This window comes from Oculina patagonica, chromosome 9 (genome assembly GCF_052425735.1).
Source record: "Oculina patagonica isolate OP01 chromosome 9, crgOcupat, whole genome shotgun sequence".
Lineage (NCBI taxonomy): Eukaryota > Metazoa > Cnidaria > Anthozoa > Scleractinia > Oculinidae > Oculina > Oculina patagonica.
The window spans coordinates 24,560,042-24,584,871 of NC_135766.1; the positions used below are offsets into that span (position 1 = coordinate 24,560,042).

The window sequence follows — 24,830 nt, forward strand, 5'->3', positions numbered from 1 at the left end:
AGCACACAAATGTCAAAAACGCAAGATAAACATAACGTAAGACATTTTTATTCAAATCTTTCATACAAGTACTATTTAGAGCAATTTTCAAAGTATTCTCATACATTGTCTTATAATCATCTAAATCGAATACAACGTCTGGGCCGCCTGTGGTCTGATTTCATCCTCTGGACCCCTGACACTTAAGCCCAATCCTCTCACAGGTCTGTTGAAACCTTGATGTATGCCGGGTCTGGTCGAAAACCATCCAGGGTGTCTTCCAATCTTGTAAAACGAACGATCAAATGAGCGACTCCCCCCCCCCCCCCCCACCGCGCTTAGAAATCGGCCTAAATAAGTGTCCTTTCTTTAAAATACTTATAAAAGAATGCATTAATCCCACTTCGAGCGACACCATACCATCAAATGCTTTCGTTAGGTGTCCCCCCGGACTCAAAACACCTGCTCCGCGTGACGCTTACCTTATCATGGGAAATTAACGCTCCAGTAAATTAAGGTCTTAAATTTAATTAACGAATTGGAAGGAAAATTTATTTGAAATAGAGGAAATTAACGCAAGAGAGGGGGCAACTTCAAAATGAAGAAAATTAACGCGCGTTATGATTTCTCTAAAGATATTTTGGCTGTGGTACAAAAAACGGATGTCAAGAACCGCTCCTCTGAAAGCAAGAATGAACTGAAAATGTTGCAGATGACTTATCTTTAAGCAATCTTCAAGGTGTTTTTTAAAAGATTGAGAAATAGTGTTTAGAAGAGAGAAGGTTATTGGTTTCCTATAATTTGCTATATGTGTTTGGGCAGTACGTATCCAGAATATGGGATGAAATTAAGGTCTCGGAAATTAACGCTCCACTAAATAAGGTTGCGGAAATTAACGCTCACAAAAATTAACGCGACTTTTAAATTAACACGAATTTTGAGAATTCGCTTTTATTTGTAATAAGGTATCAACAATGTGCAGAAATGGCCGTTTTCACACTAGAGACGGACAAATAGTCTGAGGCGGACAAGTGGTCTCAGTGTGAAAACGGGACGGACGCGAACTTGGACGTACAAGCCGTCTGAATTTGCCTGTCGATTTGGCCGTCTGGGAAGACGATTTTTCGAGGACGACTTGGTCGTCTAGGCGGACAAGTCGTCAAAAAGCCGTCTTAAATTCACACTAGACGAACAGATCGTCAGACGACTTGTCCGTCTAGACGATTTGTCCGTCTTCTAGTGTGAAAACTGCCAATGTTGTGGATCTATTGAGACATCCAGAGCGCAGCGAGAGTTCCCCCGCCTTGCTCCCCGCCCGGGTCGGGTATGTCGGCTTGCTCAGGGAAACCACGTGATCACCCACTGATCGCGTTAACGAGATAGACTGGAAACTACTCAATCAAAGCAGGAAAAATGGCGGAAGGCTGAAATTGTTTCGTTTCTGTTTATAGTCCTTCGCAGGCTATTATGCCACTCGGAAAGGAATGAGAGGTTTATAAAAATGCCTTAGTTATGTTCTGCTGGGGTAAAAGCTCCGAAGGCCAGCTTGGTCTCGGAGACATTGGAGAAGAACCAGTTCTGTCACCGAGAAATGTGGAGGACACTTTTGGAAGTGTGTTAGAAATCAAAGACATTGTATGTGGCTGGGAGCACACGGCAGTCTTGAAACAAGATGGTGTTGTTTATACATGTGGGAGTAACGAGAATGGGCAGCTTGGGCATCATAAAGACGGCCACAAACTCGGTAAGTCATGTCCGGTCACGCATGTGTTTACATTTTACATTTTCGTCCTTTGATGTTTAGCAATGTTTACCTCTACATAATAAGCTTATTGTTGATGTACAGTTGTTATTTTGATTTGCCGAGATTGCCGTTACATTATCGTGCATGCGATTATGTTAAAGTAATCTTGTTCAAGACGAGATTGTAAATAGAATATTGCTATTTGACTAGCTGGTCAATTATATTATGTATGTGTGATTATAAATCGACATTACTGATTCAACCTTCACCTTCTTCCATGCAAATGTGGACAACAGGAACTTTTGGTTTCAATCCCAAGCCTGAAATTTTATTAATTCTTCTTGTCACATTTCCATGTATTTAAAGGGATCAACACTTTGCACACGTCCTTTTGAATCTTTATTTTTCAATAATTTTATTCTGGCTGGATCATTATTACAGTTACATTTATCGTCAGTTATTTTAGTTCAGACCCGATTTCCAAGTAAGAGCCTGTTAACATGATTCCAGAATGACTTTCATTCTGGAATGAAACTCGTTCTTGAATGAAGTTCATTCTGCATTTACGTGACAAAGTGGACATGTGCGTGGTTTTGGCGTGAGATCCAAAACAAAGATGGTGCATGTTTCTCGCAAACATGTTATTGTCCCCATGGAAATACCAGATACTGTGTCCTTAAGCCAAATATTTTCTGGTCTGGCCTGACCTATATGTAACTAAGTCAATAAGCTCATGTTATTGTCTTGAGTATTAATGGTGAATGGTGTCTATCTGGTAAATGTTTCACAGCACGTGTTGATGCACTTGAAACATGCACTATCAGGCAAGTGGCCTGCGGTCAGATGCACACATTAGCTGTCACAGATAATGGGCTTGTGTTTGCCTGGGGCGACAATACAAAAGGACAACTTGGTCTGGGAAACATGGAAAACAATGCTCAAAGTCATCCAAGGTTTGTTATCATTAAATTTTGTTTTCTGGCATAAACATTTTTTTTTTTACATTTAACCATTACTCAGTATCAAACAGTTCACAGAGGCACATATATGTAAGATCATGTATGATCTGTTTCTAATTGTAACCACTTTTATAGCAGCTTCTATGATGTTGATCTATGATCATGAGTAATGATTTAAGTTGTTAAATGATTGCGCCAAAATATGCCAAATTTGAAAAGCATAAAATCTCATTTTAATGAAAGCCTTGTTCATTCCTTGCTGTTCCGTGTATGATGCCTTGTGCAAGATATCATTCACTGTGTAACCTGCAGTACCTTAAGACTAGTTGATGAGTTTATTCCTTTAATAATATTATTCTTGTTTAGAATTATAAAGAAATTTCAAACTGCTGGTGTGATGGTAACACAAGTGGCGTGTGGAGCAAGACATTCTCTAGCACTCACAACAGGTGAAGTTTTATCTTCCTATCTCGTGTTTTTCACTGGTATGTGTCCTCTTTGTCAGACACTAAGTCCTCACAAAAAATTGTAACAAATCATGCCAAAAAACCTAAAAAAAGTATTAATAGTTTTATGTTTTTTGGTATATTTGTTGTTAGGTGGAGTCTTGTTTTCCTGGGGGGATAATAGGAACGGTCAGCTTGGAATTGGTAAGAACACAAGTCCAGTCCACCACCTTCCAGAGGAAGTTACGTCTTTATTTGGAGTGCCGTTTGCGTTGTTATGTGCCGGGGGATATCACAGCTTTGCTCTGTCGCTTTCTGGAGCATTGTTTAGCTGGGGCAAAAACAAGTAAGTTTCCAATAACAAGTTATGTAGTGTATTAGGACCCAGATAAAAGTTAATCGTTTGGTTTAATCCGGTTCAGTCCCCCTTTATTACTGACTAGTTCAGCCCACAACAAGTCAGATCTAAAGTTATTTTGTTGTTAACTGCGTTTCTTTTCATTTGACCAAATATTTTTGAAAATTTGAAATGGAGTTAATAGAATTGAAATTTCCTGCAAAGGTTTCCAGAAAATCTGAGAACTGTTGAATTTCCAAAAAATGCAAACCCTTTAACTAAACAGGAGCAAAGTGTAATTATAATAATAATGAAATGAAAATTTCCAGGAAGAAATTTAATGTAAACCTTGTGAGGTTGTCCTCTTTTTCAATAATGTTGGAAATTTTTTTTATTCTGCTGTTAATTGTCAACTAGAAAAGGCTGTTCCATTCATTCCTTTCTGATCAGTTTTGGCTACATTGTAAATGGAAAGCCCCTGAGTGTCATGCATAAAAATGGAGTTAAAACCAAAATAACAAAATTTTTGTTTTCCAGCTTTGGTCAACTTGGAGTCAACGACAACAAAGGTTAGTTTAAAACACTCTACACATTATGCTGTGAGACTGGTGTGGCAGCTTAATGGTTAATGAGCTGGACTCTTGATCGAGCAGTCCCGGTTCTAGCCCTGGCCCGGTTTATTGCACTGTGTTCTTGGGAAAGACAACTCTCACAGTGCCTCTCTCCATCCAGGTGTATAAATGGGTATAGCTAAAATAATGTTCTGCTGCAGGTAACCCTATGATGGACTACTCAAAAACATTTTGACTGGGCTGGTAAAATTATAGAGAAGTACTAACTAAAGGGAAATGAAAATTGGTTTGAGAAATAGGGAGTTTCAAAAAAACCAAGGGTTCTAAAAATTGGGATTCTATTGGAACTAAAATGCTGGTAAATTTTGTTGCAGATCGTTTTATGCCAGTACTGGTCAAGTCTTTAAGATCTCAGTCTAAGAGAGTGAGACATGTTACAGCTGGGGAGTATCATACAGCTGTCTTGACAGAGGTATTAACTTGCAATTTATGTTGAATTAAATGTTTTATTCAATTCCTTTCACACTATATCCTCCTACCTACGAGCCTTTCAAAGCCTTTTAAAATTTAGCTGTATTTTTATGTCATCAGAATTATAATTCTCACCAGTTCATTTCTTTGTCACTCATTAAGTGTCAGGAATTCCATCTTTTTGTGTGTAACAGGGTGGATGTTCATTGTTTTTGCTTACCCCATAGGTAATTTGATACCAATAAACATCTATTTGTTTGTTTCACGATAGAATCACTTTGAGGTGTTGACACTTTGAGGCGTTTCAACTGCAAAACTGCTTGTCTTTATCAGGCGATGAGGTCGATTGTTTGGCGAATGGGCATTGCTATTTATAGGTTTTAGACTATACCATTGTCCACAACTTGCACATTAAAAAATAATGAGTGACTTCTTAACATTTTGAGTTTAAAAGTGGGTAAAATTAATTTCTTACATCTTAGTTGTTTTTAAAAATGCTAGCCCTACCGTTTGATTGTACATGTCTGCCTTTCACATATTGTAATAATCACAGGATGGTGGTGTGTTCACATTTGGCTGCGGCAGCTACGGACAACTTGGTCATAACTCAAATGATGATGAGTATAATCCTAGAAAGGTAAAATACATGATATTTGAACAACAATAACTAATAAATTTTACATCCTTTTTGACCTTAGTGGTAATTAAAGAATTTTATTTTAATTGTACGTGTTTGTTTGTGTTTATTAGGTATTTGAATTAATGGGAAAAGTTGTAACTCAAGTTGCCTGTGGAAGGTATGATTGTTGGCAGCAGTACTTTAAATTAAATGGTAGTATCTAAAGCTTTGTTCAATTTGATTTCAAGCCAGTTATTAAACATTAAATTATGTAGTACCTGTACACTGTTATTTGCAACTTTGTAATTTTCTCTCTGCAAAACATCAAATTTTTTTAACCTGATTGGGTGTGTTAGTGCCGTGACTGAACTATTGCTAACATTGACTCGATGACTGTCATCCATGATTGCAGACTGCATACCCTGGCTTATGTAGCGTCATCTGCAAAGCTGTATGCCTTTGGATCAGGAGAGAATGGCCAGCTGGGTAATAACCAGGCTGTCGCTGTCAATAGCCCTGTTGCTGTTGCCAACAGTTGGGTGGCTAACAACACAAGAGGAACAGACCCAGTGTGTCACTACATGGTCCAAAGTTTTGCTACAGGCGGGGATCATTGCTATGTTCTCACATCAAAAAATGTAAGTGATACAACACACCTTAAGTTTCAATAACTTCTATGTCATGGTAAACAGTATGAGACATCCGAGAGATCCGTAAAGATACAAACATGTGCATAGATCTTCAGTGTGGAATTAATGTTTGGGGTTGAATTTTCAAGTTGTGCTAAAATTTTGTTTCTCCTACTAATCTTGCTTTCTTTTGCTTCTTAACCAGAATGAACGGGTTCCCTGTGATCTAAGGATGCAGGACACTTCTAAGTATCTGTGGACGTTGTCTGAGTCCAGTGTTAAGGAATTGGTTCAACTGTTGTCACAGCCCAATCCATCTGCAGAATTTTTTCAGTGAGTTGTACTAAAATTAATAATCAGTTTAATATTTACTTTATCTGTATTTAAATTAATAATAACATAATTAAAAGAACTTTTTAAGAGGAAGCCACATCAGTTCTAGCTGGTTTTCATGTGGGTCCTCTATCCTGGTCGAAGTGGAATTTGGAAATGTTGGTTTTTCAGGATGGAGGAAAACTAGAGAAGCTGGAGAAAAAACCTCGGAGCAAGGATGAGAACCAACAACAAACTCAACCTACATAAGTTTATTATGACTGGACAGGGATTTAACCCCAGGTCACATTGGTGGGAGGCGAGCACTCTTACCACTACACCATCCCTGCTCCCCAAAAGTAGCAGTTTGCAAATTTTCAATCTTTTTTATTCCTTTAATTCCAGACCTAAGATAGAGTGATTGATATCTTATTTGTCATTACAATAATTATTTTACATTTTATGACAAGAAAGGAAAAAATAAATAGTAATAAACATTGATGACGTTGACTGTAATGGACTGGAAAATGTTTTGAAAATTTCTGAAAAAGAGGACAACCATTTGAGGTGTACTCAAATTATTAAAACTTTCTATACCCATAACTTCTGTTCCATTTGATTTTGCTTCTGGAATTTCCAGCTGAATTGTGTCCATTTTGAAAATTCAACAGCACCCTTTTTCTACTGAATTTAATTATTCATGAGATTTTTTTTGTCTCTTTCCTTGTAGTAAATTAGAGACAGTTTTCTCATCTAAAGCTTGTTTGAATGGATCGTTTTTAGACAGGTAATTTTTTTTGGGACAGGTAATTTGCTGTACATTCTAACTGTTTGTGGGTAGTAAAAGCCTTTTAAGCCCACTGGCTCATAAGCCTTGGCACTTTTCTCTGGCTAAAAGTACTGTTACTCCCCTGGGATGGTGCTATATGAGATTGTACAGCTTACTCCCCAGCATTCTGTCAAGTTGTCCCAACAATTTCCCGGCAGCCATTTATACACACTATACACCTGGGCGGACAAAGACACTGTAAGAGTAAAGAGCCTTGACCAAGAACACAACAAATTGACCCCAGCCAGGGCTCAAACGTGGACCTCAAATCAGCAGGACGCCTGTTGATAACAGTACGCATGTACTGAAGGGCTATCCTGGATAAACATTCGATTAATAATGGTAATAGGACTGAGTGGAGTCCAGTTCGGTCTGTAATCATACGAGTGATTAACAAAATTGGACGACTGCGTAACAGGAGTCCGATTTGTTTAATCACAAGTATGATTACAGACAGAATTGGACAACAAGAAGTCCTGCTACCAATTAATCAAAACTATGCTAAAATTTGAGAAACAAACAAACTTTATCGGTGAAATTGCTAAACGTCTTTGTGAATACTGCAAAACATAACAGTTTACTTAACAAAATGCACAACAGCGCGCGCAAAATGACGCGTACTGTCCAATTACACAGGCCTGCATGACGCGTACACTGTCCAATTAGTGCTCAAATCGGGCTGCTGATAACCAATCACGTTCGAGAATTTTGTTATAGTTTTGATTATCATTATTATTATTATTGACATCTCGATATCAAAGTCCAACTCGTTAACCATAAGACTAGTCCAAAATGCTTAGCTGAATTAGTGTATATGTATATTTTATTTTTTTTTTTTTTTTTTTTTTTTTTTTTTAACATTATTTCTGGCCCTATCTCCCATCCATGGCAGGGAACTAAGCTCTAGGAAGCTTAGCTAAATATTCACCATTATCTATGTAGCATGTATTACGTACAAGTGAAGAGTTTTCCATATTTTGGCTGCATGGAAATTGGGGTGAGGGCAAATAAATTAGCTTATGGGAGGGATCAGTTGCCTTATTGGCTTGGTACATACTTGTTTGTTTTAAGTGCAGGATATTAATCAATTCTCTATAATATTAAATCTTTCAGCCAAAACCATGAACAAACAAGCTCTAGAATTCATGGTATTCATCTATCTTCTGCAAGAAGGTGTTTTGGTTTGCTTTATCATATACCTCACAGGGAAATAATTTACAAGGTTAGTTCCTGTAAAGTCAACAAGCCAGATAACTGTCTATCAGTTGGATCATGGCTCCCTTTCCTATGGTTTGAGCATGAGCTACCAGCTGCAGCTACATCATTTTAAGTCTGTGTTTGAGCCTAGTGGCCTATCAGGCCAGAGAGGTTATCACGCTTTCTGTAGCATGAAGCGACTAAGAGTATTTCCACTCCACTGTGGATGGGATGTAGGGTTATTCCAACATTAGAATACACCTGGGTGGAGAGAGGTACTATAAGAGTAAAGTGTCTTTCCCAAGAAAACAACACAGTGACCCAGCCAGGGCACTAACCCTGATCACCCTATCCGGAGTCCAGGGCCTAGTTGCTCAAAGAGTGGGATAACGCTATCCACCGAATAAATCACTATGCAGTGGATAGCATAGTATCTTTTGTTAGTACTTATCCACTGGATAGTGATTTATCCGGCAGATAGCGTTTTCCGTCCTTTGAACAACTAGGCCCAGCACACCAATGGTTAAGCCAACACACCTCTGGGGGACTCATTATTGTAAGAGGAGGTGTTTTTTTAATCCCTATAGGGTGTTTCATTTGTTTGGGATTTGATGTATCTAGGAAACTTAAACTACAGTGTTTTAGATTCCTAAGCAAAATTTAAATAATTTTCTTTCTTATCTTTTCAGATGTTTGCTGTAATAATGCGACATGTCATTCCCTCTTTGCTGCAGTCTCCTCCTGATATTGAGGCTCTCAGAGTTTACTTACTTCTTCCTGAATGCTCTGTCTATCAAAAGGAAGAACCTGTTAAATTTGACGAAATCGTCATTCCCTTTAGTGAAGCAATCTTGAGATTATCGGCTGAAGCTGGCAAAGTCTTAAGTGAGTCTGTTATACATGTTTGTGTGTATGTACATGTATGTATGATGAGTAACATACAGGATATACAATGATGATGATGATGATGATAATGATGATGATGATGATTTATCCTTCAATATTTAAGGGATGGGTGGCATACATGTAGTAAAAGCTGGGTTGGTTGGAGCCCAGATCATTGTCTTTATGTGATGTTCTTCCACAAGACACTCACAACTGCATTCGTCCAGATATATTAAAATTAATGGATGCCGATAAGTTGTTCTAGCGTCAACTAGTACAGAAAACTAAAAATTAAAAAGTAGCCAATCCCAAAGTTCATCTGGTGCCCAGTGAGCCGGATGGTCCATCATTGCTGGTGCTCATAACTCCAGCCTTTGTATTGTGAAGCAACTAGGAGTATTTTCTACTCACTGTGGATGGGATACTAGCTCATTGGAGGGTGCATGACTTCTCCCTCCTAACCCATCCTTGTCAGGTTGTCCTAACAGTTCACTGGTACCTATTTATACACCTGTGTAAAGAGAGGCACTGTGAGAGTAAAGTGTCTGGCCCAAGAACACAACACAATGACCTAGCTTGCCAAGGCTTGAACGTGGACCTCAAAATCCAGAGTCCACTGCGCTAACCATAAACAGCCATGACACACCCACAATGATAATGCTAGCTTGGACCCCAGAACCTGGGTCAGTATCCTGCAATGAGAAGATAGCTTTTTTTTGTCTCAGATTGCACTGCCAGGACATTTAGCTGGGCTTGAAATCTTGACCTAATGACAAACTATCCTTATACCTCCACACACCACATTGTGCCTGTTGTTGTCACTGATTTTAGTTTTGATTTCCTTTAGAACGGTGGTGGTCAACTTTACCTTCAACTTATTTTTCTCGTACAATTGAGGTTTGTCCTTTCTGATCCATTTTTCTACTGTAGAATTTTATATTAAGCAACTGTTACATCTGTTGATATGATTTATGAAAAAACCGTAAATGATGTAATAACAACCCGGTGCGTCTATTAAATTTTAGAGGTTTTACAGGGGGCCTTAAATAGATATGAGGCGTTTACTAGAGAGGGGCGTTTATTTCACACAAACTTAAACAATGTCTACTAAACAAATAAGACTTGAAGTTTGCCGGCGCGGAGTAAGACAGAAAACAGAGTTTGTGAGTAGGAGACTAATCTATTCTGCGCTAATGCAAAGCTATCGATGTTTCCATCAACATCGGGGTCAACCATTTTGGTATCGTTGGCCTCTCTGATGTTCCAGTCAAGCAAGAAACTAAATAAATTACGTGATTTTACTCTATGGAGCGTTACCTTGGTTTTTGAGGCGATCCTTGGAGGGGGGCGTCTATTAGACACAGGGCGTTTATTAGAGAGGGGTGTTTAATACAAACTTTACACCTCAGGGGGAGCGTTTATTAGTTACGAGGCGTCTACAGTCAACTCTTTCTTAACAGACACCTCTATAAGACGGACACCTGGTTATGGTCCCTGCCGTTTTTCAGTCATTTTACTGTAAGAAAACTCTCTGTAAGACGGACACCTCTCTAAGACGGACAACAGACACTTTAAAACCGCCAACGGACACGCACAAAAAGTTAATTTTTAGTGAATAATACTTCAAAACCTGTTATCGACATATAGCATAGTAGGTCAGTGCCTTTAGAATACCAAACTCTCTCTAAGACAGTGTCCGTCTTAGAGAGAGTTGACTGTATTTGAGAGTGGGCATTTATTAGATCATTTACGGTACCACCAATAATACCTTTCAAATTCTCTTTTATTGATTAATTCTAATAGTAAGAATTTTTGTGTGTGGTTAGATGTTCCAAGACTGTATAAAGTACTTACTGCGTTTTCCGTCTCCAAAGTTTATTAATGAAGAGGTATGTACCACAACTTTAACAAGTTTTTAACATGCAATTCCTCTATGTTACATGTATGCATTTAGAGCAGTTTTCAATTGAGTGCCGTAAAACCAAAACCAAAGGAATTACTTTGGCCAATCACAAAGGACACAGACAATCCAGTGAACCAATCAAAACTCCAAGCAAATACATGTAGCTGACACAAAGCGCGGGAAAACGTGCGCGAGCGAGTCATGATTGGTTTTGGTTTTAGTTCTGATTGGCTCAGAAAGTGGCGCGGGATTTTTAAGCCAATCAGTAAGCGTAGTAATGCAATACCAAAGCAAACGCAATTTACTTTCGACACTTGAATGAAAACCGCTCTATTACACACCAAAGCTAAGGCAGTCATGTGGTCACCTAACTAAAATAAACCAATCAGCCAGCACTACAAGAAGAGAAAACTTTATTGTATTGCCGAGTATTGAATGCAGTTATCATCAGGATTTGAAGTCCGGTGAACTAACTGGTCAGTACAGGCTGGCCAGACTGGTATATTCAAGAACAAAATTCCGCTGTTAGTCAGATTTGTCCTGTAAAATCAGTCTATGCATACTATTATTATACACTGAACATTGTGGTGGATTTGTGGGAAAATCTAGTGGAAAAGGCCCATTCCACATTCAAAACTACCAGACCGGCTGGCAAGTTCTGACTTATAGAAATTAAACAATGATTAGTTAACTGTGACTCCTTATACATGAACATCATGAAGACACTGCCACTCTAGTGATAATGTTTCTTTTAGGTCATAAGACGACAAGCAGCCCTTGCTTCATGTTTAGGTGTCTTAGAGCAGCTTAATTGTGTAAGTATGCCAAACACCACTGCCTGCTAAAGCTGTTCAGGTAAAAATGATCCTATTATCAGCGAGTGCACATTTAGACTGTCATTGTGTGGAGATGATTAGACTTACACCCGCTTTCAGTGTTATGTGCATAGCTATCTTTCTACATCCATCTTTCCACATCGTTTCTCTAAGTGCTGTTTGAATTGCGCCAAACAAAACCAATGCATACCTGTGTTGGCTTCATGCAAATGAGCCCACAAGTTGAGAAGGTTATGCTAGTAGTAGGCTGTGATTGGTGGATTTCGATCCATCTTGTTTGCTTAGCACGTCAAAAGATGGTTGTCGATAGAAAGCTGCTATGCATGTAAAACTGAAAGCAGGTGAATCAGATATAACCAATAGAGGTAAGCAACCACTACAGCAATGCCAAGGACAATGTTCATGGGCTATGTGTCTATTTGTGTCAAAACTACTCTGTACTTAAAATGGAAGGACAATGTCATTTCCAAATAAACGGAAGGAAAACTTGCTGCTGTGTTTACACCCTCCAAAAAGCGCAATAATTTAATATTTTGGTGTAAACCATTTCTTTCTTCCTTCATTACCTTAGGTTAACACAGAGTCTGGTGACATTGTACCTTTTAAAAAATTTTACATTCCTGAGATTCAAGCGACTATTGATATCAGAGCTGACTACTACAACTGGATTCAAAATCAGGTAATAGACTGATATATTGTTGAAAAAATAATGGTGTAAGAGCAATGAAATAGTAATTAATTTATTAATTAAAACTAGAATTAGTTGTGGAATATAATTGTGTCTTAAAGAAAAACCAAATGATGAATGTGAGATCAATGAACTGCTCATTCATTTCCCGCTCAGAAAACAGTCAAGGTTTCATCTGATGTTGTTTCAGGGAAAACCATTTTATTCTTCACTTCTATTCACAACTAACCACAGGGATCCCATACAAATATCGGTGTGACTGTATTTTCAAAATAATAAGGAAATGTATGATAATATTGCAAGGGACTTTTTTGTGTACAAATATTGCAAGAAATGTCAACAAAATAAACATAAATCTACCTCATTTGTTTATTTTATCATCTCTACGGCCCGAAAAGGTGAATTTGAGCGATTTAAAGGGTTGTTCGTTTCTTATAATGTGTAGTATCCACGAAAACAACCGAGATCTTGGTCCATGCTTTTGTGTCTTCCAAACTCGACCACTGCAACTCTCTTTTATATAATGTGCCGAAGTATGCCTTAAAAAAGCTTCAGTCTGTTCAGAACGCCGCTGCTCGACTTATCACCTGTTCCCGAAAATACGACCACATCACTCCGATATTGAAAGAACTACACTGGCTTCCTGTTTCTGAACACATTAAATTTAAGATTCTGCTACTTACCTTCAAAGCTCTCCATCAACAATCTCCTATCTACATTCAAGATTTGTTAACGCACTACCAACCTTCAAGAACCCTCCGATCGTCACACTCTTCACGCCTTAACCCTGTCAAATTCCACCTTAAGTCGTATGGGTCTTGAGCTTTTGCTGTTTCGTCGCCTGAACTCTGGAACAGTCTACCTCTTTTTATCCGCTCATGTGACAATTTAAAATCTTTTAAATCAAAACTCAAAACTCACTTGTATCTTTTTAAAAAAACTTATTACTCTTAGCGATTTTTACTTTTTATTACTTTTAATGTACATTTTTAATTTTTAAGATTTATTCAGCTAATTTTAACGAATTTTTATAGATTTGTAAAGCGCCTAGAGCAGACCTGGATAGGCGCTATAAAAATGTTTTATTATTATTATTATTATTATTATTATTAGTTACAGTCAACGCAAAACCCCTCAAGTTGCTCAAATTTGCCATTAAAAGCCACAGAGATGACAAAATAAACAAATGAGCTAGATAAACGTTTATTTTGAGCTTAAATGTAGACATAACTCGCAATATTTGTACATTTGTATTTTGAACATACAAACAATCACACCACTTGTATGGGTGCCCTGTGAACTGACAACTTATATTTCGGAGCGTGTGAAGCAGGGTTTGAAACTAAACATGAAAAGAGAGAAATCTATTTACTTATATGCTAGTTGACAATAAACTAGTGTTGCACTTATTTAAGTTCGACACAGTACAACAGCCAATAAGAGCACAGCATGCTTCACATCCTTCTCCTTCTGTTTAGATTCTGACAAACCATCAAGAATTGCGCCGCCAACTCTATCACGTGGTAGGCCTTTAATTTTCAAAAGCACATTTGCTTATGATCAACTCTCTAGGCTTGAATCTGGCAGCAGGGTGTTCCATATTCCTTGCTAGACACCAAATTAATCTAAACTACAAATTATGTTATCACATTGCATTGCACCAAATCCTTAAGTGCCAAAATGGTGATGGCTTCTAGATTGAGAAGCTTAATTTGCTTCCATTTGCGAAGTCAATAACAGGAACAGATTGTTTTGTTCGGAACTGTTACAGATAGTAACCACAGAAAGTGTTACAAACAATGTGGCAGGAGGAGAATGGTTACACTGTTGCAACATTAAGGCTGGTTTTCATAATTACAAGGGCTACGTTAGCAAAGAGTTTTCAATTCCACTTATGACTCCCTTGCTAATGATCTACTGAAAACTAAAATTGTCGGTGGCACAAGCAGGAAGGAAGAACTCGGAGCACCTGAGAACTTGCAGTCATCATCATCGTTGTCATCATCATTATTTTGTGATTGGTTTGTTCTGCTGCTTTGGCTTGCAACTTTGATAATGTATTTTTCACTGGATCATAAATGACGGAGTCATTAGCGGAGTCCTGGCCTGATCCCCCACCTGGGTGAAACGATTAAACATAAACAGAATCAGAAGAAAATGGAAACGTTCTGAATCTTCTAACTCTGATTCCGCCAATCTCATTACTTTGCTTAGACTAAGAATTTTCGATTTTTTCTTAGTGGTAAGCTCACTTTACAACTCTGATAAAGACTCTGGCCATATCACAAATGAAAACCAGCCTTTACTTACAGTACCTTGTGATAAAACTTACAGTAACTGTACTTGTGACACAATGCAGAGGATTGCTGTTTTACCAACAGTTTTCCTTCAGCCTTTATTTAAAGTCAAGATAAAAGATTGAGATGAACAATTCTTCATTACTGTCTTTTTTAGCAAACCTTTTCATTCTGTCGCTACCCATTTGTTTTTGATGCTGAAGCCAAAACAACACTGCTTCAAACAGATGCTGTTATGCAAATGCAAGTGAGTTAATAGAATTAAGTGGTTTACACCTACCCTAACTCAATGATCCCATCCCACCTCCTCAAAACCAACCTCTGCTCATCACATCACACCCAAGTACATCTTTGTCCCACTGCACAGCATTTTATCTTACTCTACCCCACCCCACCTATCCTATTCGACTTTATTCACCCATCCCTTCCTTCAACAAAACATGTACCTCTTCCCATGCCATCCACTCCACCCACCAACCTACCCATGCCACCCACACATCTCATCCCACCCTGCCCACTTACCTTTCCCTTCATCCCTCCCTCTCTCTCTCTCCTTGCCTTTAACAATGTAAAAGTCTTCAATAGTCATCTGCATTATTTCCAGTTCATTTCTGCTTTTAGAAGAGCGGTTCTTGACATCTATTTTTTTGTACTACAGCCAAATTTAAAATATCTTTAGTGACATAAATAATTTCACTTCTTCGTTTTGAACATTTGTCCCTCGCGTTAATTTCCTTTATTTGAAAGAAATGTTCCCTGCAATTCGTGTTATTTCAAGTTGCTTTAATTTCAAAGCATTTAATTTAGTATACAGGAGCATCAATTTCCCATAACAAAGTAACATATCGTGTCACATATCAACCTAGTAAATGGCCTAGCTCACAGCGAGTCTCACGTAGCTCAGTTGGTTAGAGCACCCAACCGGTATTCTGGGAGACCATGGGTTCGATTCCCGTCGGGGACTCAGATTTTTTCTTTGTCCCACGCTCGTGTCATGTAGAATAATATTCTTCACTATTTATCACCGAGCTTAAAATCTACCATCTTTATTATTTACTACAAATTTGATGATTTCGACATTGCTGATCCTAGCAGTATGCAGGACGCGTGTCATATATCAACCTAGTAAATGGCCTAGCTCACAGCGAGTCTCACGTAGCTCAGTTGGTTAGAGCGCCCAACCGGTGTCTGGGAGGCCATGGGTTCGATTCCTGTCGGGGACTTAGATTCTTTCTTTGTCCCACGCTCGTGTCATGTAGAATAATTTCTTCACAATTTATCACCGAGCTTAAAATCTATCATTTACTACTAAAGTAATTACTTTGTCCACAACTTGAAGAGACATAACATTGTCTGCTTGTGATCTCTAGAGTGCTGTGGAGGAAGTGACTCGCCGCAATGTGCATTCAATGATGTCCATGTCGCCAATCAATCCAGACAACCCTATACTGGTGATAGTGGTGAAGAGAGAGAATATTGTGGACAACACCCTCAATCAGATCATGAAGTGTGGTCCTTGTGACTTGAAAAAACCGCTCAAGGTATTAAATCGAGATTCTCTGTAGCATCCATTTACTCAGACAAGGCATTCAGTAAGGTTTGAAGTGGGTGGCTTCAATTGTACGGTACCCGCCAGGTAGCAATAAAATAAGCTGAAAACATTACCTGGCCTTTATAGGGGGCTGCGTTAATTTTAGCTGGAGATTCACGATAGAATACTTGCTGGAACTCCGGCGTATGCTGGCTCTTACTGAAAACCCTGACTACGCCATGTAATATTGTATCACAAGCATATCATAAAATGCTGATAATAAGTGATTAAGAGAGACTGTATGACTGTACTGGGTTTGTTTGGTCAACGTCTGATGGCATTTTCATTTTGCAGGTTGTGTTTTATGGTGAGGAGGGTGTTGACGCTGGCGGTGTTAGAAAGGTAAAGTGCATATCCCGCTGTTGATGTAACGTCCAGAAAAATTAAAATGTTTAGAGTATGGAGACCAGTTTAGAAGCAAACTGTCTATGGACAGCAATGCTGTGAACGAACGGAAAGCATTCCCTTAAGCTTATGTGTCTAAAATTTAAAATTAAAAACGTAAGAAGCACACAGATTGGTAGCGCAAGCACAAACGAACTTTTGTTGAACTTGATTTATTTGTTTCTGTCATTTGCTCGGCCCCACTAGCCTTTGTGCTATAAACACACGAGGGTAAATAAAGGTTATTATTATTATTATTATTATTATTTTGAACTCCGATGAAGATGAACAGTAAAATAACCGAAAATTTAGGTTGTAAAAAACAGATCGGCTTAAAAAACCGTTTCATTTCATAAATGTCTGTTGCAATCAAGTTACTTAAGCTACGTTTACACGGGGCCAGACCAGAGCCGTTCCGAACCGGACTGAACCAGATCAGCCTCTGTTTACATGGAACCGTTTGGAACTGATCCAGGTGTTTACATGGGACCGTTCTGGAACTGGTCTGTAACGGATCCAATCAGGTCCAGTTTTGGATCCGTTCCGGACCAGTTCCAGACCGGTCTCGGGTTAGCAGAAGGCCTATCCAGTCCGATTTTCATACCCGATCTGTTTAAAACCGGTCCCACTTAAAAAAAAGCCTTAATCAACTTAAAGTTTACTTCTCTTTGTAAAAACTGATTGAATACGTATACCTTTCAATTTTCACTCAAAAGAGGTTCTGAAAGACTTTTCTAACTTTGATATTGATGCTATTAATTAACAACAGGACCTTGTGCTGTACAATTCAGAAAGTAATTGCGTTCGTAATTTTCAATTGGCCTCATGCCAATATCAATAATAGATTTTTTAATCAGTGCTTATGTTATGTGTGTGTTGTGAGTACATTTATCTGTTGAATGAACGGTTTGTACTACCTCGTTTTCCTGATAATGAAACTGTGATTTTTGTAGGAATTCTTTATGCTGCTTCTGACTGAGATCCTAGATCCAAAATTTGGAATGTTCACTTACATTGAAGAGTCGCAGACGATCTGGTTTAATGATACGGTATGTTAGAAGCAGTACATGGTTGGGTGAATACATGTGAGCCTTTCTAGACACCTGGCAATGCATGACTGCTGTGTATTTTGTGTTGTTCAGGCTTGTGTCATTGTAAAAGTTACACTGGGAAAGGTGAACACTTTCCTCTGAGGACAAATTCTACCTTGTTCTACCAAGGTCCTCGTTGTTCTAAGAAAGTAGACTCGTAACTGTATTTTCCCAACAATGGGTGTAAAGAATAATGGGGAATTCATTGCTGATATAAGCAAGCTAGGCTTTCAGCGTTCACATGAGCATGTACTCTTCGATATAAGTCATAAAAGTCTGAATGCTGCCTTTGAGACCTGTCCAGAGAAGACTTTATAAAATATAAGGAGACGAGTAATGTGTTTTGGAATTTGGCAAAATCCTTGTTCAGGCCAATGGCTGGAAACAGTATTTGGCTGCTAAGTGTTATTCTGTTATTTTTTCTTATAGACATTTGAAGAGAGTCCAATGTTTTTGTTGATTGGTGTCATTTGTGGGCTGGCTATCTACAACTCAACCATTATTGATCTCAGGTTTCCTCCAGTTCTGTACAAGAAACTGTTAGCCAGGTAAGTTTGTCCTGCTTGGAGGAGGGGGGTGGGGGTGGGGGAGGTGTAACGCTGCGATGAACTAGCATTCTATCCAGGGGGAGTAGAAATACTTCTAGTCGCTTAATGCTACAGCAATCAGAATAAGCTCCGGCAAGATGTATCATATTGCCCGATGCAGGCTTTATGTATGACAACTTTGAAGCTCCTGTGCGTGAGAGCTATTGAGTAATGCTGCTTGGAAAGTTTGCTTTTTCCCAAAACGGCTAGGTGAATTAGCTTTCCTTTAAGACTATTAAATCTGGTAAAATAATACTCTGGTAAAATTTGTTATTTTAAAGCATGTTGTTGTTAAATATTGTGTTTTTCTCTGTAAGTTGTCTAGTGTCACTGAAACTCATTAGACGTAAATGAAACACTTGTCTAAGAAATTTTACTAAACAGTCTTGCTCTTGTTTACAGTTGTTTAAATTATGGTCTTTTCCACCCTTCCCACTCCTTCTTTGTTGATTTGTCAGCAGATATCCAAATTGTGTTTTTGTTTTATTTCAGGACACCAAGTCTTGATGACTTCAGGGGTTATAAGCCTCAAGTTGCCAGGTTATTTCTGCATGTATTCGTTATATACTGCTATGTTATTGCACGGGACGGTTACAAGCATATGAAATAAAATTCCTCCAATTTTACTGACCAGCTTTCTCTCAAATTTAACTCTTCAAAATTATCCTTAATATTGGTAAAGTAGTCAACGTGGGTGTGGTGCATGTAAGTCCTTGAAGCTATGACAGGCATGTGAATTGTCAGGTTTGACTACTGTTTATAAAAAATATCTTAAATGTTTATAGAGTACATCGTTTTATGGACTTGCCCGATGTATTTTCTGGTTATAAACTGGTTATACCAACCAAGATAAAAGTAGAACATGACATCATTGACCAACCTGTCAAACTGGTTATACGATAATGAGATTCCGAGTCTATAACGTCACGTTCTTTTATGTTATCCACCCGTTGTTAGTGAGATTCCAACCCCCCCCCCCAAAAAAAAAAAAAAAAAAAAAAAAAAAATGGAGTAAAACATCCGTATCATGCTACTATAATTCTATTTAATCTTCCTCAGTAACCATCCGTGTTTATTTTCCGTGTTTTATTTTAACTTTTTCTTAAACTGGTAAAGCGATTTTCACTTGAGTGTCGAAAGTAATTCGCGTTTGCTTTGGTTTTGCATTACTATCTGACATTACTGTGCTTAGTGATTTGCTTAAAAAACTCGCAGCACTTTACCAACCAATCAGAAGTAACACCAAAACCAATCGTGACTCACTCACACACGTTTTCCCGCGCTTCGTGCTGGCTACATGCATTTGCTTCGTGTTTTGATTGGTTCACTGGATTGTCCGCGTCCTTTGTGATTTCAAGAGTTATTACTTTGTGCTTGTTTTTGTGACACTCAACTGAAAATTGATCTAACTAATATAGTAATGTTGTTCCGTAAAGTTTTGTTCGAATCACGATAATAAGAATTTGACTCATGTTGAACTTACAGAAATCTTGAGAATTTGCTGGAGTATGATGAAGATGACTTTACACAAACGTTTGGACTCAACTTTCAGGCAAGTCACCAGTATTGCTGCTGTTATTTAAATCCGTGCTCCTACACCAGCTGGAAAGTTTGCTCAAATTTACTTGCACAGGGACCATGCTTGATAGTTAACAATTATCATGCGAAATCGCGCGGAATATCACCTGGTACTAAGATCAGACGATATTCTACCAGATCGAGCAGGATAATTAATTTGATGTTCAACAAATTGTCAACGAAATATATTTTACAGCTAGAAAAACTGTGGTTATGCAGCGCTTTGCGAGAAGTCGGACGAGTCTTGGTAAGCTAAGTATATCCCAGGATATCTGTTATGTACGGATGACAGATAACAAGTACTTTCTGACCTCATTGGGGCATCATAGCAATTTGTTGAAAAATAATGATAACAGGTATTAGTTAGCACAGAGTACACTGTAGGAACTAAGCATAACTGTTAGAAGTGAATGAAAATTGAATGATTACGTTATGTGCCAATTGAAATGCTTTTTTTTTTCATTATATAGATTGTCCGTGAGAAATACGGGGTACTGGAATACATTGATTTGATTCCAGATGGCGCAAACACTGCAGTCACACTTGAAAACAGGTACGGTGTTTTTTTGAATCATTTGCTCTTGAGGTTTTGATAAGGGCCATTTCTTTTTGCCATCCTTGGTTTGGTTTTACAACACTCATCGAAAATCACTCACTCGAGCAACAATTGTAATAACCTTCATTGTTTGCCTGTATTTAGACAGCAGTATGTAGACGTCTATATGGATTACTATTTGAACAAGTCAGTAGAAAAACAGTTTGATGCTTTTTCTATCGGATTTCACCGTGTGTGTGGCGGTAAGGTTTTGGTAAGTGCATTTATTTATTTATTTACTAAAAACAAGATGTGATCTGTTGCGTATCCATGTATTCACTTGCTTATTGCCATTGTGGTCTTGTATGTTACAGGAGTTTTTCCACCCTGAGGAGCTTATGCAGATGGTGGTGGGATGTCAGGATTATGACTTCAGAGAACTCGAACAGGTAGCAAAACCAATAAATGTCAAGTATGTCAAGTGTTTTGGGGACAAGAAGCTATGGTATGGAATTTCGCTTCCTCGCCCTCCTCTCCCCCTCACCCTCCTCGCCTCCCTCGCCCCCTCGTCCTCCTCTCCTCCTCAATCCCTTTGCCCCTCGCCCCCTTACCCTACTTTCCCGTTCTTCCCCCCGCACCCCTTTTGCCCCCACGCCCTACTTTCCCCCTTGCCCCCTTTGACCCCTCACCCCCTTTGCCCCTGTAATTCACGTTTGTCTCAGCTTGTTGAATAACAGCTCTGTTATGTTCTTTTTTCTCAGGTTGCAGAGTATAAGGGAGACTATTACAAGTACCACCCCGTTATCAAAAACTTCTGGGAAGTGTTTTTTGACTTCCCGATTGACATGAAGAAAAAATTTCTTGGTACGTTAGTAGTATATAGCGGTGTGAATAAGCCCTTTTTAATGATCCAGATTAACGGTCCAAAACATAACTGATGAACATTTCAGATACAGCGTGCAAAGAAGTTAGTATCCGCTAGCCTGGAGCTATGCGAGGTGGGCAAAGGTAGGGTATTTGCCCCACTCCAGGGCATTTATGGACAGCCGAAAGAGTTACTGAACTTTCGTAGCAGGTCCGCTAAATGGTCAAGAGTTAAGGGCAGATAATTGCTTAAGTTCCATGTTTATGCCCTGCCTCCCCCCTCCGGCTTAATATTGTCAGGTTCATATTTCGAATGAAGGACTTGGTGGTTCAACGTTTAGCAATCTCGACTTTCAACCAAATTGTGAGGAAAATTTGAATCATGAAAAATGCGTTAAATAATAGGGAAACTTGTGTTAACCATCTGTTTGCACTTTCAGTTTTCTTGACAGGAAGTGACAGGGTGCCAATCTTGGGAATGAAATCCATGAAGGTATTCGCTGTTGTAAAGTTGTGATAACAAGTGATTTATAACTCTTTAAAAAAAGTCTGTGTCCGAGCCAAGTGGCCCATACAGCCGATGCTTGTCCCGGTTTCTGTAGCATTATGCGGCTAGGAGTATTTCTACTCCCCCATCTGGATAGGATGTTAGTCCATCACAAGGTTACCCCCCCCCCCCCCCCAACAGTTAATTCGCCGGTACCCATTTATACACCTGGGTGGAGAGAGGCACTGTGAGAGTCACGCAGTGCCCCAGCTAGGGCTCGAACCCGTGCCGTTCAGCTCGGAGTCGAGCGCGCTAACCAGTAGGCCATCCCGCCCCCCACAAAGTAATGATGGCAAGTGCTTTATAACTCTTAATGTTCCCCGTTTTGAGCAACCGAGCCCGATTTGTCTTGATTTTTTGTTTTCACAGGTCATTATCCAGCCTGTGGCTGGTGGAGAACACGGAGATCACCTTCCTGTGGCACACACTTGCTTTAATTTGCTGGACTTACCAAGATACCCCACAAAAGAAATGATGAGAACAAAACTCAGTCAAGCTGTGGAGTACTCTAAAGGATTTGGACTGGCTTGAGTGAAATGTTTCGTTACGCTGAATGCACCTCTTGAAACCTCAGTCACTGATCATGAAAGACAATTGGTTTCCTTGGAGATATAACAACCTTAAACCTTAGTTTATGGTCAAGAAACAGACATACCCTTGTTAGAGCTTAGTTTCTGGCCTGTCCTCCTTCGAGCCAAACTTCTGACAAAGGAAGAGACGTATTTCGTCACGCTGAATGCACGTCTATAAACCTCAGTCAATGATCGAGAAAGACAATGGCTTCCTTGGAGACATACCAACCTTAAATCTTAGTTTATGGCCAAGAAACAGACATACCCTTGTTAGAGCTTAGTTTCTGGCCTGTCCTCCTTCGAGCCAAACTTCTGACAAAGGAAGAGACTTATTTCGTCACGCTGAATGCACGAGCTCAGCCACTGATCAAGAAAGATAATTTGTTTCCTTGGAGACATACCAACCTTACATCTTGATTTATGGCCAAGAACAGACATACCCTTGTTAGAGCTTAGTTTCTGGCCTGTCCTCCTTCAAGCCCAGGTTCTGACTAAGAAGGAGACATGTGTACCATCCTTAAACCGTAGTATATCGCCAAAAAACATGTCCTTGTTAAAGCTTTTGTTTCTGGGCAAGAACGACAATTGGTTTTCTGCAGCACAGCGTGTGGCTATAAAACAGACATGACGACCTGAAACCTTAGTTTATGGTCCAGTTTTTGGTCCAAAGGGTACTTGTGCTCGCTGAAGCTTAGTATCTGGTCAAGAAAAAAAGATACGGTCTCGTTAATCGCTTTCGTTTCGACAGCAAAAGAACGTAGATTCATTGGACGATGTCCTGAATAAATGGCTGTAAAAGAGTGTTAAGGTATTATTCTGACAAAATTATATGAAGGAGATTTGTAGGTCTTCCATGTCGGTATACAGTGGACTGGTAACCATGTTTGAGAATTTCTTGTTATGTTGCCCGAAGAGTTGCGATTTGCTCTTCTCCAATCAGCGAATAGTATGTTGTCACGTGACAATGACATCATCAAGTTATCAGGAATATGTACAGGCTCAGGTTCATGCTCTCCTTCTCGTTTTTGCAATGAGTGTTCGCAAGAAGAACTTCGAAACGTGTAACGTCGGCATGGCGTGACGTCATGTAGTCGTCGTGTTGCTTAGCGACCTTTTGAAAGAAACCGCTGGCTAGATGGTCTCCTTGCTCATCTGAAATGCTTAATCCAGATAAGATGGCGGCAGTAATGTCATGAACTGCTAGCGCTGGTACTTCCAGTAGGTTTTGCATAGGCAAGAAGACAGTGTAAATTTTCACATTTGTAAAATATCTTGCATTTTGTATTAATAGTTTCATCGCATTGAACGATAACAGAGGATCGTTTGGTGTGGGTCAACAACAATATTAGATTTGTCAAGGGAAACTAAATTTGGCATATAAGATTTTGAAATAAACGTTTTTAAAATTGTAGTGGTGTAAATTGCTATGATGGAAGTGTATGCAGAGGATCGTTAAAGGATTCCTCGTAACCATGATACCTCGCACGCGCGAAGTGTGACATCCGCCATTTTCTCTGCCATCTAAATTTGGACATTTCGCATATTGAAAAGAAATCCGCGTCCATCCTTGTGCGTTTGCGTTACCGAGGTCTTAAACTACCACAAATGCTTTTTAAAATTATCGGTGCTTATTTTTTACTAGTTATTTTCTCATTCTTTTGTTTGTTTGGAGTGAAATAAATTTATCAGTTGAACTTGAAGGACCCAAGTTAGCGTGCGCCATTTTCGATGCCATCGAAATTATGACAACTATATATGTGGCGAAGCGAAATCTTATTGCATTGCTGTAAGTTGTGTTACTGGAAGTCTGTTTTTAAAATTATTTTAGCAGTTTCAGTGATCTTTTTCGTTTAGACACGCTCCGCGAAAAATGTAATACCGGATTTTTTGTATGTAAAAAACAAAGGCGTGGCTGAAAAAACCTGAGTAAGACTGCAATTTTTATGAAATTTTGTTTTTACGTGATACATGTAACAGGGAGTTTTAGCAAACCAAATTGAGAGCGCCGCTGACATAGAGCCGCTGTTTCGAGAGAGCTTGTCCTACAGGGCCGGGTTGTTCTTAGCAAGCTTTTAAGCTTAAAAGCTATCATGATTAAAAGTTGATCGAGGTTTCAATTTCTCTTGTATAAAAGGGTTTTTATTGCCTATGGTTTGTGGAGTTTGAGATAAGTCGATGTCAAAACTGGAGGACAGAAAATATAATCAGAAAACCTCATTGAAAAGTTGACCTTAATCAAAAGCCACGTTTATTCTGATGAAGTGCCGTAAAACTTCGATCCAGCAACGGTTGACTGACACTATCCATAGTACCTCTCGGCATTGTAGCGTATGCTTTTGTGCTTCTGTTGCACAAACGTTCTCGAAACAGCTGCAAAC

The 24,830-nt window shown here is 39.0% G+C and overlaps 1 protein-coding gene across 2 annotated transcripts; it reads left to right on the forward strand.

The window, feature by feature from the left end:
* Positions 1–1,378: 1,378 nt before the first annotated feature.
* On the forward strand, positions 1,379–23,863 carry LOC144665922 (putative E3 ubiquitin-protein ligase HERC4). 2 transcript variants are annotated; one of them, XM_078527205.1, is made up of 31 exons: positions 1,379–1,723; positions 2,514–2,676; positions 3,049–3,131; positions 3,282–3,474; positions 4,003–4,034; positions 4,412–4,509; positions 5,062–5,145; positions 5,259–5,305; positions 5,540–5,765; positions 5,962–6,089; positions 6,799–6,855; positions 8,011–8,119; positions 8,784–8,979; positions 9,827–9,876; positions 10,806–10,868; positions 11,638–11,697; positions 12,290–12,397; positions 13,885–13,929; positions 14,861–14,950; positions 16,074–16,244; positions 16,589–16,636; positions 17,632–17,727; positions 18,199–18,317; positions 18,849–18,896; positions 19,842–19,908; positions 20,405–20,487; positions 20,635–20,743; positions 20,844–20,918; positions 21,231–21,333; positions 21,774–21,826; positions 22,250–23,863. In XM_078527205.1, the coding sequence occupies exons 1-31, from the start codon at positions 1,492–1,494 to the stop codon at positions 22,409–22,411; spliced, it is 3,198 nt and encodes a 1,065-aa protein (XP_078383331.1). In that variant the 5' UTR covers positions 1,379–1,491; the 3' UTR covers positions 22,412–23,863. The 2 variants fall into 2 exon arrangements, with proteins under 2 accessions (XP_078383331.1, XP_078383332.1); XM_078527206.1 differs by lacking the exon at positions 13,885–13,929.
* Positions 23,864–24,830: the final 967 nt, after the last annotated feature.